The sequence below is a fragment of the Pseudonaja textilis genome, chromosome 1, assembly GCF_049901715.1.
Source record: "Pseudonaja textilis isolate UNSWEBS1 chromosome 1, rPseTex1.2, whole genome shotgun sequence".
Lineage (NCBI taxonomy): Eukaryota > Metazoa > Chordata > Lepidosauria > Squamata > Elapidae > Pseudonaja > Pseudonaja textilis.
In genome coordinates this window covers 281518527-281531757 of record NC_141990.1, presented here as the reverse complement: position 1 = coordinate 281531757, position 13231 = coordinate 281518527, and the positions used below count along the sequence as shown (strand labels likewise).

General features: G+C 34.6%; 1 protein-coding gene across 14 annotated transcripts in view; it reads right to left on the bottom strand.

Moving 5' to 3' along the window:
* The window catches only part of NPAS3 (neuronal PAS domain protein 3), a 775438-nt gene that overhangs the window by 90044 nt on the left and 672163 nt on the right, over window positions 1–13231 (bottom strand). For all 14 annotated transcript variants that reach the window (XM_087921893.1, XM_087921891.1, XM_087921890.1 and 11 more), the window contains one exon: window positions 12322–12496. In XM_087921893.1, the coding sequence (XP_087778019.1) occupies window positions 12322–12496 (175 nt within the window). The remainder of the gene's footprint in view (window positions 1–12321; window positions 12497–13231) is intronic.

Here is a 13231-nt window from a genome sequence, read left to right as displayed (position 1 = left end):
TTTTTTTAAAGAAAAGCCTTGCAATTTCCAACATTTAAGTAATGTGAAAACAATTTTGAGGTGGAAAGGTATCAGATTTTTGTGGAAAATAAAAAGTTTTAAGAAAAATACATTTTAAAATACATTATTACTTTTTTTTTGTTCAAGGTTAGTGGCTGGGTGGCTGCATATTTTGTCCATATAAAAAGCATTCTGGTTCTACAATAACTGCAAAATATACCTTGGGGTTGAGAAATCGCCACCAATATTTCTGTTCATATTATTTATTCACATATGGGTACTCAACAATACAGAAGCATCACTTCCCAGCACACTCTGAACTATGACAATTTGCCTCTTTTAAATAGTTGAAAACTATAGCTCAGCTATGGTTCAGCATATATGATTGCACTTTTTGCATTTAGTTTTAACGCTATTATTTACAACCTGAAGCTAAAATAATTAAGCTAATCTATTAAGAAGGATCAGTGCATATAAGTAATCTTCTACATATGAACACTTCCACACATTCAGATGATGATTCATGTAGGGAACCCTGCATTTCCAACTACATCAAACCTTGTTGAATTAATTGGATATATTTTGGGTGTACATTAAGATATTCATCCCCGTCCAGTGCTTTCAATTGTTATGACTGCAGCTGGAAGAAAGCCAATCTATTAAGAAAACACTATACATTTACAACAAAGCTTCTTTAATGATTGGAGTATAGAAGCATTCCTGAATACATGTCCACCAAAAATATGAGCTACCTTCAGTGTTTTATTCAAATACTGCAATATAATCAAAATGATTTTAACAGATTTCTAAGTTGGAATAATTGAGGTATTTTAAATAGTGCTATTCAAGTTTAAGGAATATGATCCAGCACGTATTTCTAATTGCTCTTGTCACAGCCATTATTTAATGTGCTGTCTACATAAACTCAGAGCATTAGTCATGTGTAGATTAGGTTTGTATGATATGAATTCTCATTACAATAGCACTTTTTTTCCCTCTCTACAATTTCACTTATTTGAAAAAAAGAAAGATAAGACTGGTATAAATTAACTAAATTCCACAAAACATTTTTTTAATGAACAGACTAATTCAGATCAATACACTTTAGAAGTATGCTTTTAAAAAAATCAAAAACAAACTAGCCACTTCACATGAAAATTGAAAATGACGATTGTAATATCTCAGAGAACTCAGCATAATCTTTTAGCGCTTTTCAAATAAGCCTTCTGATTTTATATATCCCTGGAAGACAGACACACTATAATAGCGATGATTAACTAACCATATTAATCTAGTCTATAAGCTTTTGTGGTTTACTACAAAAGGCTTCTTAAGTTTCTCCTTTCTTTCTTAATCTACAATCAGTAGAACCCAACATTTATGATGCCCTTTGCACTTATGTGCATAAAATGAATAACCTTTCAGTTTAATTATGCAATATCCATTCAGTTTGGAAATGATATAAAGTTTCAGGTAGAAAAAGAATAAAGCCTGTTTAAGAATTCAAAATTAATATGTGTCAAACTCATGCTAAATCTTAATCTTCTAGAAACATTTCACTAAAATAGATGTTCTTTTATCACCTGGCACATTAAAACCCACTGGAAAAAAAAGGGAAAAGAAGGAAAAGAAAACATTTGGTTAACAAGCTGAAAAAGGGAACACTTTTCCAAGACACTCCAGGCTATTCTTGCAAGGGCTGAACAGTTGTATAATAATGAAAAATGTGTAATACTTGTGGGGCATTGCTTGTGCACAAATACCTCCGCCCATGCATTCATCATTCTGCAGGTATTGTCAGTGAAAGTTTAATTGCATAAACACTCTGTAACTGTCCTGTCATATTTCTTGTCAGTCTGGATTCCCACTCCGGGCTCACTATCTCACAAAACTATAATTGAATTGCTACCAAGTCACAAGAGAGCCCCCCCTCAAATAAAATCTTTATGAATAGAATTTGTTTCCTATCAGCAGATTTGACAAATTGTGGCAGAGGAAAGGCCTGTGTGATAATTTTTGAGTTTATTCTAAATCCAGTTATTTGCTGTTGGCTCTTATCTCTTCCTCAGAACTTTAAAGCCATGAGAAAAAAAAAATCCCAGTGGGTTTACTAATGTATTTTTTCTCTGCTTATATTAGAGGAAACCTAGGAAAAGAAATCATAGCTGTGAGAATGCTCTTAGTCCTTTGCTGAGGGTGGGCATAGTGGGACAGTGGTAGCTTAATAAAAACAAATGGTTGATTCTATATTATGTGGGATTTTTCTGTAATTCATATGTAATAAAACATTTCTGTATAATGACATGATGCTTCAGATATACATTAGCTTGTTCTACAAACAAGAGACAATTTCGAGCCATAAAAAAACCATAGAGGATCCTAACATTGTACATTAAAGAAACTGATACACTGTGACATTCTAGAATATTCCATGGTTGTCCAGAACTGAAGAATTGATCATTTTAGCAGGCTCTGATGGATTAGTAAATCCATTACCTAACCAAAGCAGTAAACAACTTTTTTGGAAATCAGAATAGAATTGCCAGTCATTTTGAAAGCTCTTAAATAGATGACTTATACTTAATATAGAATTGGGCGAAAACATTCTACACTGCAACACTTGAGATTCCAGAAAGACTGAACATTATATACAGTATGTGGTTACTACTATAAATAGCAGACCTGAGTCTCCTTCCGTTTTCTCTTAAAAGTAATATATATAATAAGAATATATAGGATGTGATATCACTGGGAGCTCTGGGTTTCTTGTGTATGTCCCAATCTATTGTTTTGTATTCTGTAAGGAACCAAATGGGAGAAGGACAATATTAGTTAGTCAAATATTTGGGAAGGGAAGGGAAAGAGAATAGGATATTAGCATAACTCTCATTTGCAATCTGAGATTCAATAATTATAATCTAAAATCCAACCATAGCTACCAGTTAGTTTTTGATTTTATATAGAAAGACTTTCTTTAGTGATCCAGCAGAGGTCAGACCTATCTGTGCATGCCATCTTTGCTGTTTCTTTGTTGTTGTGGACCAGGGCACTGCTTTCTGTGGATGTGAAATTCCTGAGCAGATGATGAACTCAATAACCAAACAAAATTAAAGCGAAGACACAATATAGGCTTCACTACACACATCATCATTAAACTTTAATGGAAACTAAACCATAATAAATTTTAATATTTCCAGAAAAACATATTAGAATAAAAACTGCTGGATCCAAATTGAGGATTATGTTTTTGCCTGATCTGCATTTTTATGTTACCCTTGATGAGCTGGAGCAAATGGGGAGGAAATAATTTCAATAAAAATATGAGATCATTGTATATCTTCCTTTAAAATTCTATTACCAGTGCACAGCTGAAACCTGCTATTTTTTAAAGAGGGATGCAACTTCTTCAATACTGACAACAGTCTGCCAGTCAATAGTTTCTTAAATCTGTTCATCAAACTCATATGTGATTGATGGTTGTTTCTTGATTAAGTTATATTTTTGGAGGATACTTAATTTAGGACTTGGGTAAAGTATAGATTAGTGCATTAGGTGATTAAAGAACATTTGTCTTGTAGGACACTTAAGTCATTTGTTTCTGACACTTGAGAACAAGCTAGCAAAAAGCCACATAATGTCTCAATTCTTAAAAACAATTTAAAACAAAAATCATGTTTATGAAATGTTGGGATTCTATATTGATCTGTGCAAATTCTTTAAGAATTTGTAGAAAAATGGCAATGTGCATTAAATGGTTTTGTTTGTTTATTTTTAAGCCTCAGTTTTGATCTTTCCTTCCTTAATCATAGTAACAGAGATGCCTTCTTCTAATAAATTCCTTTAAAAATTCCTTATTTTGATGGAAAAGATGATTTCATTAAATCTAACCTGTATTTAGAGCAATAGTTTTTCTATCAACCATAATTTATATATGGTATGCTGTGTATCTAAAGTATTCTATTGATTCAGATATAATAGCTGGTATTTGTCAACAGATTCACTGCATATGAAAATACATGTTCATTAAGTTTATATAGAATGAAATGAAAAAGTTTGGGTCTTGAGTTTAATGAGAAAAATCTACAATTTGAAGGGAGCTAGAGCTACTTTTCCCCCGTAATGGGTAATGCAACTTTTTTACTTCAGCATTGAAAGAACTTGGGGGAACATCAGGAGGAAATCTGCATGATTTCATCTAATTTGTAGCATGTTGTAAAAATAAACAACTCAGATCCCCAGGGCTGTTCCCATCTGGAAATGTTCACAAGCACAAAATTTACATTAAGAAATGGAAGGATGTTGTCTCATACTGATTATAATAACACAGTTACATTTGATTCCATATTCTACCAAATGGCAAAGAATAATGCCCTGTGATTAAGCAAGGATGTTTAAAAAGACCTAATACATATTATATTATAAGGAATAGTATTTTGATTTGGGGCACTTCCCCACTGCCTTCTGTTAAGTTATAATCCTTTTGGATAAGAGTCAACCTATTGCTGCTCTGGAGCAATTCCTCCAATTGATTACATTGTTGATTACTTGCAATACAAGTCTCAATTTACCTATAGCAGACTTATAGTAGTTATCCTGTTGGGGACAGTGATATTTAACTGAGACACACAGTTGACATATTCATCCATTTGAAAAGTTATTGCTATCAGAGGAAAAAGCCCTTAACCTATACCTGGACAGAAGATTGGTTACAGTATAGCTGCTACTTATATTATAACACTTTTTAATTTGCAGTCTGTTCTATTGCATTATTATGTGCTGGTGGAAGAGGCCTCAGAAGAGGCACAAAGCAACGCTTCAAGTTTGCTTTATTCTTGTAAGCATTGGATTGATAAATAGTACTGAAAGAGCGATTTACTTGAGTCTCCAAGAACCCAAAGCATCCTTTTAAAGATCTACACAGCCCAACTAAATAATAGAATCATATAACACAGAGATTGAAGGGTCCTTAGAGATTGTCCACTATTAAAACATCTCTGATGAATGGAAATCCATGTTTTTTGGTTTAGATTGCAGGCCCCATGCCATGTAGGGTGTTAAAGTCAAAACTAGCACTTGAATTGAGCCTAGAAGCAAACTGGCAATCAATGCAGTTTGTGGTCCACAGGTTGAAGCTGAAGTTTACTTTTGGCTTTGCATTTTTGGTTAAAATTGTAGCATTTTGCCTGAAAGAACTGGTGCCCCATATTCTATTTGATAACTTTCAGACTCATTAAAGAAGCACATCCAAAAACAGATTTCACAGGAAAAAAATAGAAAATTCATGAATATCAAGAATTATTGTAAGTTAATATGAGGGGTAAGAGGAATATGACCAAGTTCTTACACATCAGATTTTTTGCATTAGTGAACAACTAGATTTAAACGTCTTGTCCCATATAAAACTTCTGGAAGGGTTTTAAAAATGTTTCAAGCCCATCAGTTATTTTGTGAAATTGAAACAGCATTTGATGTGAAGGTATGAAATATTCCCTCTGGGGAGCATATTTGCTCATGTGGAATGGAGGAAACTGAAGCAGTGGGCCATGTCTTTTTCAGTGCTCATTCTATCAAGATACCAACTCTTAAGTTCATTTCCCTCATTGCCCTCTGAACAATCTTGTAGACTTGTGGCCTCTAGTAAGTCCTCCAAGCAATTTTGTGCATTCTGCATCAAGGCATTGTCATAGCTCAGGATAGTGCTTGTCAACAATCTGCTGGCTCAGCCAAAGTAGACCACACCAAGAATGCATCCTTGTATCTGCTACTAGGGCAGGGTAGTGTTATACATGCTTCCCACTTCATGAAGTTTGCTGGGCTTTGCTTAAAGATGCTGCAATACTACTGATTCCCACTTCTACTCTCCTTTTCCATCATTCTCCTAGACCCCTCCTAGTAGCTAAGAATGCAAAGATGTCTTGAATGATGGCCTTGATAATCTGCAAGTAGAAGGATGTTCTGGGACAGAGTTTAAAATCAACTGGCAGCAGGCAAGTCAAGTGGTAGTCCCTGCTCGCTATCAGTGACTTTCTCCTTTTCAACAACTTCTCCTCATCCACTGCAGCCAACAGGAGGGCAGCAGGGAGAGTTAGGTGAACTTTGGTTCAAGTTGATAGGACAAAAGCATGTTCCAGTAGCAAGGAGAGCAAAACATCCCTGCCCAGAGCAGGATGAATGAAAGAGGTTGCCTGCTGCAGCTTATGGAAGCTGCTCTGTGCTGTTTGAAGTTATGGTGAAGAAATCCCAAAGGTGCTTTTTCAAGAGGCAACTGGACTTTTGTTTTTCTTTGAAGACGTTTTGCTTCTCATCGAAGAAGCTTCTTCAGAAAAATCAGACAGTCTAGTTGCCTCTTGAAAAAAACATATTTGGGACAATTATGACCTGGATGATTGAGAATCCACAGATATGTGGTGAAGAAATTGCTACATTCTCTGAAGATTTCTTTACCCAGGCCTGTTCATCACCTACAAGCTGTATTTGGATGGAGGTATAAGGGTGGTCTTTTCCAGCGTTTTTCCAATTTGGCAACTACAGAATTCTGCGAGTTGAAGTCCACACATCTTCAAGTTGCAACATTTGAAAAGCATTAGTCTATTTCCTTCCATGCATTAAGGGCACCAAATTGTGCCTCTTCATCCCCAATCAGGCTCATAATTCCAGTTTTTGCCCTCAGGCTGGCCACTTTTCATTCATGATGGCCCTACAATTTAGGTGAGGCTTGGGTTGATATTTCAGAACCAAAGAGAAACCCCAAACCTCCATGTTCCCCATGAATCATTAACTGGAAAACAATTGGCAATTGCATTTTTTCTATGTGACAGAATGTATTTATTTAATCATTTTAGCTTGCTTTTGATTCATGTTAATTTGAAAATGAGTTAAATTTGCAGGCATTATAACCTTTTATGAGAAGGTGACACATGCCAAATTAAAGACAAAACATTTTTTTCCTTTGCAAATTGTCAATGCTGTATCATTTTTCTTTCTTGGCAGAATTGGGAATAATTTTCAGGCGTAGTTGCCTCTTCTGAGGAGTTAAATCCTGCCAAGTTTCAGATGATTAAAGTTCAAGGATTTTATATTGGTATTCAGCAACAAAACCAAACCAAATATTAGTGTTCTGGTTAATGAAAAATGCTGCCTGTAAAAGGCTGACAAATGGTGAAAGCCCTGTTTCATAGTAGCCCTGTTTCATAGTAAATTTATACTAAATAAGTTTGCATTTAATGGCATAATAGAGCATAAAGAGCAGTGGTGATATAGTGGTTAGAATGCAGTACTGCAAGCTAACTCACTGCTCACTCTAGGAGTTTGATTCTGAGCGGATCAAGGTTGACTCAGCCTTCCATCCTTCGGAGGTGGGTAAAATGAGGACCCAGATTGTTGGGGACAATAGGCTGACTCTGCTAACTGCTTATAAAGCACTGTGAAGCAGTATATAAGTCTAAGTGCTACTGCTATTGCTATAATGTGGTACTCTTCATTTTTTCTATGTTTGACTCACTAGAGACATCTGCATCTGTTATGGAAAAAAATGTTGGGATCCAGCCATTGATCTAACGAACTAGTCCTCATATAACCCTCATGATGATATGAGTTTGAGATCTTCTGCAATGACACACGCTCCTCTATAGGCATTAGATATGCTTATTATTTGTTTAACTGTGCTGTATCTTTATATTCTTGCATGAATAGAAATACAATCAGTCAGTCACATCAACATTAGTATTTTCTCACCAAACAGCTAATTATGTTTTTGACATTTTGGATTAACTTGGGCCTTAGTTCTTCCCTATGAGATCTACATTGGCTATGCATATTTCCTGGCTTTTCCTCAAAGAGCTTCAGAAAAGTGCTGTAGACTATATGGAATGCTTCCATGACATTAATATGATAGTAAAATTAGTCTTCAATTATGTATTCTCTGATATATTTTGCAAGGTAGGTAATGTTAATTTCTAGTTTTAGAAGTTCTGACCCTTTTGATAAATTCCAATAATCCCTTGTCTTAATTCAGTTCAGACACAGATGAAATATAACATTCCTGATAAAAAGCATACTCGTCTACAGTTCTACAAACTGTAGATATATTTTATCTACATACATACATATGTGCATGCGTGTGTGTGTGTGTGTGTGTGTATGTAATTTAATTATATACAAATAAAAATGCTGCATTAAAAAAATTTCAACGGCTGTGCCTATTCCTAAGTAATATGACATAGGTTTTCTATTTTTTTTTAATTCAGTGCTTTTGAAAATGGCTGGTTTTTCATTTACTGAGCACTTAACAACAGTTACAATGAATTTATTAGAAGGAGAGTACAGCAATCATAATCCCAAGCCGGCAGAACCATTAAAAGTAATGAAAAGACACAAGCAGATATGCGGAAAGTAAATTAACCATTCAGTCCGAATGGTCCAGAGGTTCCAAGCTTAAATTGTCCGGGGAATCTGCTGGAGAGATTCTACGTTGGAATGTTCAAATATTGTGCACTAAATAGGCAATCTTTTGTGCTGTTCAGTTTTTAGATTAAAAGAAAACCCGTTTATTCGATAAAAAATTACTTGATGATATGGAGGCTGATATTTCAAGTACAGACTAGAAATTACATGCCTCAGACCAATAATACTTTCTGTAAGTAAAGTTATTTGCATGCCTCGGTCTTCACCCAGTTGAAACCCCATCTCAGCATGGTTTTAGGTTTTTTCATTTTATGTCTACCACATTTTTTTCTTTTTGGTAAAGCCTCTTTTGAGTGTCTCCCAGATGATTTAAAACAAGACAATCAGAGAATTGTCTGCTTGAAGAAACATACTTCTTATTATAGTGCCGTACCACTGCTTCTTAGGTTAACTTAGTCACTTACTTACTTCTATTATAATGCCAAATGTTATTTAGATTTCAGTCATTTAGTAATGGTACACTGAACACATCAAGGCTTCAGAAAAATTCCATACCTAGTAGTTGTTTCATTTTCATAATAATATGATGATATCCTTTCTCCCATCTTCTCAAATTATACGCACATTTTTAAGCACTGTCTCTAACAGAGACAATTAAACAGTTAAAGAGATGATAATGCACTGAACAGCAAATTTTAAAAACATATTTTTGAGCTATTAAGGTAAGAAATTCTAGTTAGGGGTTCTTTAGTGATGTAAAAAGCTTTTAAAAAAGATGACAACTTTTTTTGCAATTTGTATCAGGTATTTGTATTGGTGAAAAGTGTTTAGCTAAATCTAGCATCCTACTTTGTTCTTTGTGAATGCAACATAAAATGAGAATCCTTCTCAAGAATGTATATAAGGAGCACAATATTCACAGTATTCATTAAGTTTTAAAGAGATATATGATGAAAGGAAGGAAGGAAGGAAAGAAGAAATAAATAAATAAAATAAAATAATTTGGAAAAGTGATTCTAGGAGACATGCTTTGCATTTTCAGATTTAGTTTCAAAGATATTTAATCTTTGTATTTTAGATAAATAGATTCAGAGATGTCATAAAGATAGTTACAGAATTAAATTGACTTTGAGGTTGTCCCAAGAAAATTTGATGAGAGCTATTACTGAATGACCAAACTGGTACTGGAGTTAAGTGATGGTGTCACTACAATCATCAAGATCAATGGAAAGTAATAGATACATAAAAGTCAAATCCATAACATAAAGAGTAGAAGAGGATTGGATTTGTTTGTTTGTGGAATTCTAGAATATAACCAGATGGAATGAACCAATATGATATCTGGATGAAGAAATCAGGGAGTTTGAAGAAAAGTGAGAGAGGAAATAAAAAGGAATTTGTTTAAAAAATTGATAGCAATGATGAATGGGTTAACACTGTGACAATCAAAAATAAATTGCAAAGGTTTGGCAGGAGACTAACTTAATAGCATGGCATCCATGGGAGCTGGGGTTACATAATTTTCTGAAGATAAAATCATATGAATCGCAAATAGAATGAAAGGTTAAATAGTTGAGATAACAGAAGAATTCCCACTAGAGAAAAATTTGAGCCCTTCATATTTATAAGAAACATTTTAATACTATCTTTATCAAGAATTACAACAATTGCAGTTGTATTTCAGGTAGTGTGATAATTGTGGAGCTTCATTAAAGTTTGTTTCATTTTAGAAACTCTTTGACTGCAGTTTCCAATCCTTGTTTACAGAATGCAATTCCCACACAATATTATAGACTATATTTGTCTTGTTTCCAGAACTTTACCTGTTTAGTAACAGGAAACAACATCCTGTTGCGCTATTCAACAAGAGAAATCCTATGAAAGTGGAATTTTGGGGGGAGAGGAAGCACACTAAAAGACCATGCAAAATTTAAATCCCACTTGCTCATAAAGAATTTATGGGACCCATGTAAATTATGAAGATTGGAGCAAATATCTCTTGAACTTTGATCCTGGTATTGATGAAGATGAATTTATATTGCAGTAAGATGCTGCACTCAAAGATAATAAATGTTTAGCTCTCTGCTAAACTTACAAAATGCTTTGAAAAATCCCCATCATATCAATTCACAGGTTTTTTTGAATATGCACATAGATTACTAAATCAGCCTAGTCAGAAGAGTAAAACCAGTTACTCTGATTTATCCTGTTTTTCAAAGGAAAATCACAGTGAAAAAAGAAAATGTTAAAAAAATCACAATAGCCAATAATAACCTATTGCATTTTCTTCTATATACTGTAGCTTGGCAAACTAAATGTTTAGCATCTTAAATGCTTCATATGCTTAAAATCTTATACCAATTACTTGAAAGTCAGAAACAATGAGTTCAGCAGGCTTGCTTCTGAAGATACATGACAGAAAAAAAATGTATCAATAAAGCAGAATATTTGTAGCTTAGGGTAGAAATGAGGGATACTTGAAGTTCTGAGTTTCCTTGTTTCTTGCAGACGTTTCATGATCCAAACTAGGTAACATGATCAGTCTATCCTTGATGATGTTACCTAATTTGGGTAACAAAATGTCTATAAGAAAACAACCAAGCTCAGAAAGCACCAAGGATCAAGAAAGCATCACACAAATGTGTTTTTATCTGTTCTTATATCCCCATAATTATTGCTTGTATAATCTCCCTGCTCCCAAAATTTCCAGTTTTCCATCTGGAAAGGCTTCCATTTAAAAATACACTATTATTTTGCTGGTTGTTGTGACACTCAACATAGACACTTTAGTTTATTGTTCTTCATAAAATGATCACTAATAAAATACTTTTGTCTTGTGAGCTTGCTTCAAAACAACAGATCAAGTACAATACAAATATATTTAAATAGCAGAAAAATAATTTCCCAAGTAAGCAAATAAAAGGCTTCAAATCAGACTTTGTACTTCATTAAAAATCTTAAACTTCTCATGAGAAAAATTAACATTTAAACTACTGCTGCTTGGCCAAGCACTCCACCACACAAGAATATGAAATATCTCCTCTAAAAAAGTACAAAAAGGACAAAACCACAAATGTGGAACTTCAATTAATTTAAAGCCCCAATCAGCAAAGAATAAATCCTTCGCAGATCTAATTACCAGAGCTCTCGGAAGACCCAGGCCGACCAGCCAATCTTCCTCGTGTTTGAACAGCTTGATGAACTAGGGGACTGATGGATATCAAGTCATTTTGTTTAATTTATAAATGGATTTTCCCCTAATACTTAAATTATCATCAGTACAACACAATGAAAATGGGAACATTCAGAATGCAAAGTCTATAAGAGGCCTGGGAGGAATTCCAATGAGGAATGTCACCTCTGTTCATTCCTCTATACAATTGATCTAATTAAATACTGAGGGTGGAAAGGCAGTTCAAAATGTAGCCATTACTGTTTTCTTTTTAGCCTTAATTTATCTGTTCACATCTTTCAAGTACCTTCTGATGTTAAAAAATAAGAACTAAGAACTCTACAAGTCCCCAAGACTTTTCATTCTTCAAAAGCTCATATTCATACAGCTTATTCAGAGATTTTCCTGAATAACAAACAAATGCATTACTTTTAATTCCTGCAACAATAAAAGAAAATGAGATACGAAACCCGAGTCTTTTCAATAATTTGAAAGAGAATCTACATCGACTGGTACTTTCTGTATGCATTGTTCAACCAAAATTAGAGCTTTGCTATTGTACTTATTAAAATGTCTCTTTATTTCCAAACCTCTTCCTTATTTAATTATTGCTTGGAGCCGAAAGCTGCCCTGAATTGTTAAATACAATTAGACCTATTCATCGTCTTTTCACACCGGCAACATGAGCTCAATTATTTGGTTAAGGTACTGCCCACCAACCTACTCATTCTGACTGTAATTCCCACCTGGCTCAGGGGTCTCAGAGTGAGAAGATGAAGATGCTGAGCTGGCTCCATCCTCGGCAGTTCCCTGTGAGAGAAGGCCTCGTCCCGGGGGAAGTTTCATGCCCAGCTGCTCAGCCATCTCCACGTGGTCACCAGGATGGACATAGTCAAACACACTGCTGCCTGTCAGTTCCACCTATGGGGTAAAAGCAGGGGACACGAGAAGAGGAGACATTAATGTAAGTATTTCTTTTTCCATCTAGAATCTATTATAAATGCATCACTACCATCAGTTTTAAAAAGTTGGTAACTTGAGATTTATGTAATGAATATTAAAACAGCTGCTGCTCTCATGTTGAAAATTGTATGTATCTTTTATGCAACACATACAGTATATATCAACTGACAAATAAAAGCTGCATTTTCATTAGATCATTTAGACACCAAAGCAAAACTCATTTGATTAGAATATGTAGTTTAGCTGCAACTAGCTTTCCAAACCTGTATCCTTAACTGAACCCCAAAATGGATGATTTGCATTAAAAAAAAGTCAGCTCACAGTTCAAGCCTACACAAGGAAGGTTTTGTAAAAAGATTCAACTTTCTGAATATAATCCTGCACGAAATATGCATACCTTATGAAATCAGCACAACCTTAACAGAATGCAGTGGCATCTTGCCAGGCTGTGTGCTAGTGGAAGACCCCCACTTACAATTAAGCAAGCACTTTGCTTTTCCCTGATTATTTATTTACTATATTTGTAAATTGCTCCAATCTTATCACTCTGGGTGAAGTACAACATAGTAAAAACAAACCACACACATATAAAGAGTAAAACAATCATGAATAAAAAAAGCAACAGAGAGAGAGGGGGGGGAGGGAAGGAGGGAGAGGGAGAGACTCCAATTACACCAATCAGGGGATCTGGGA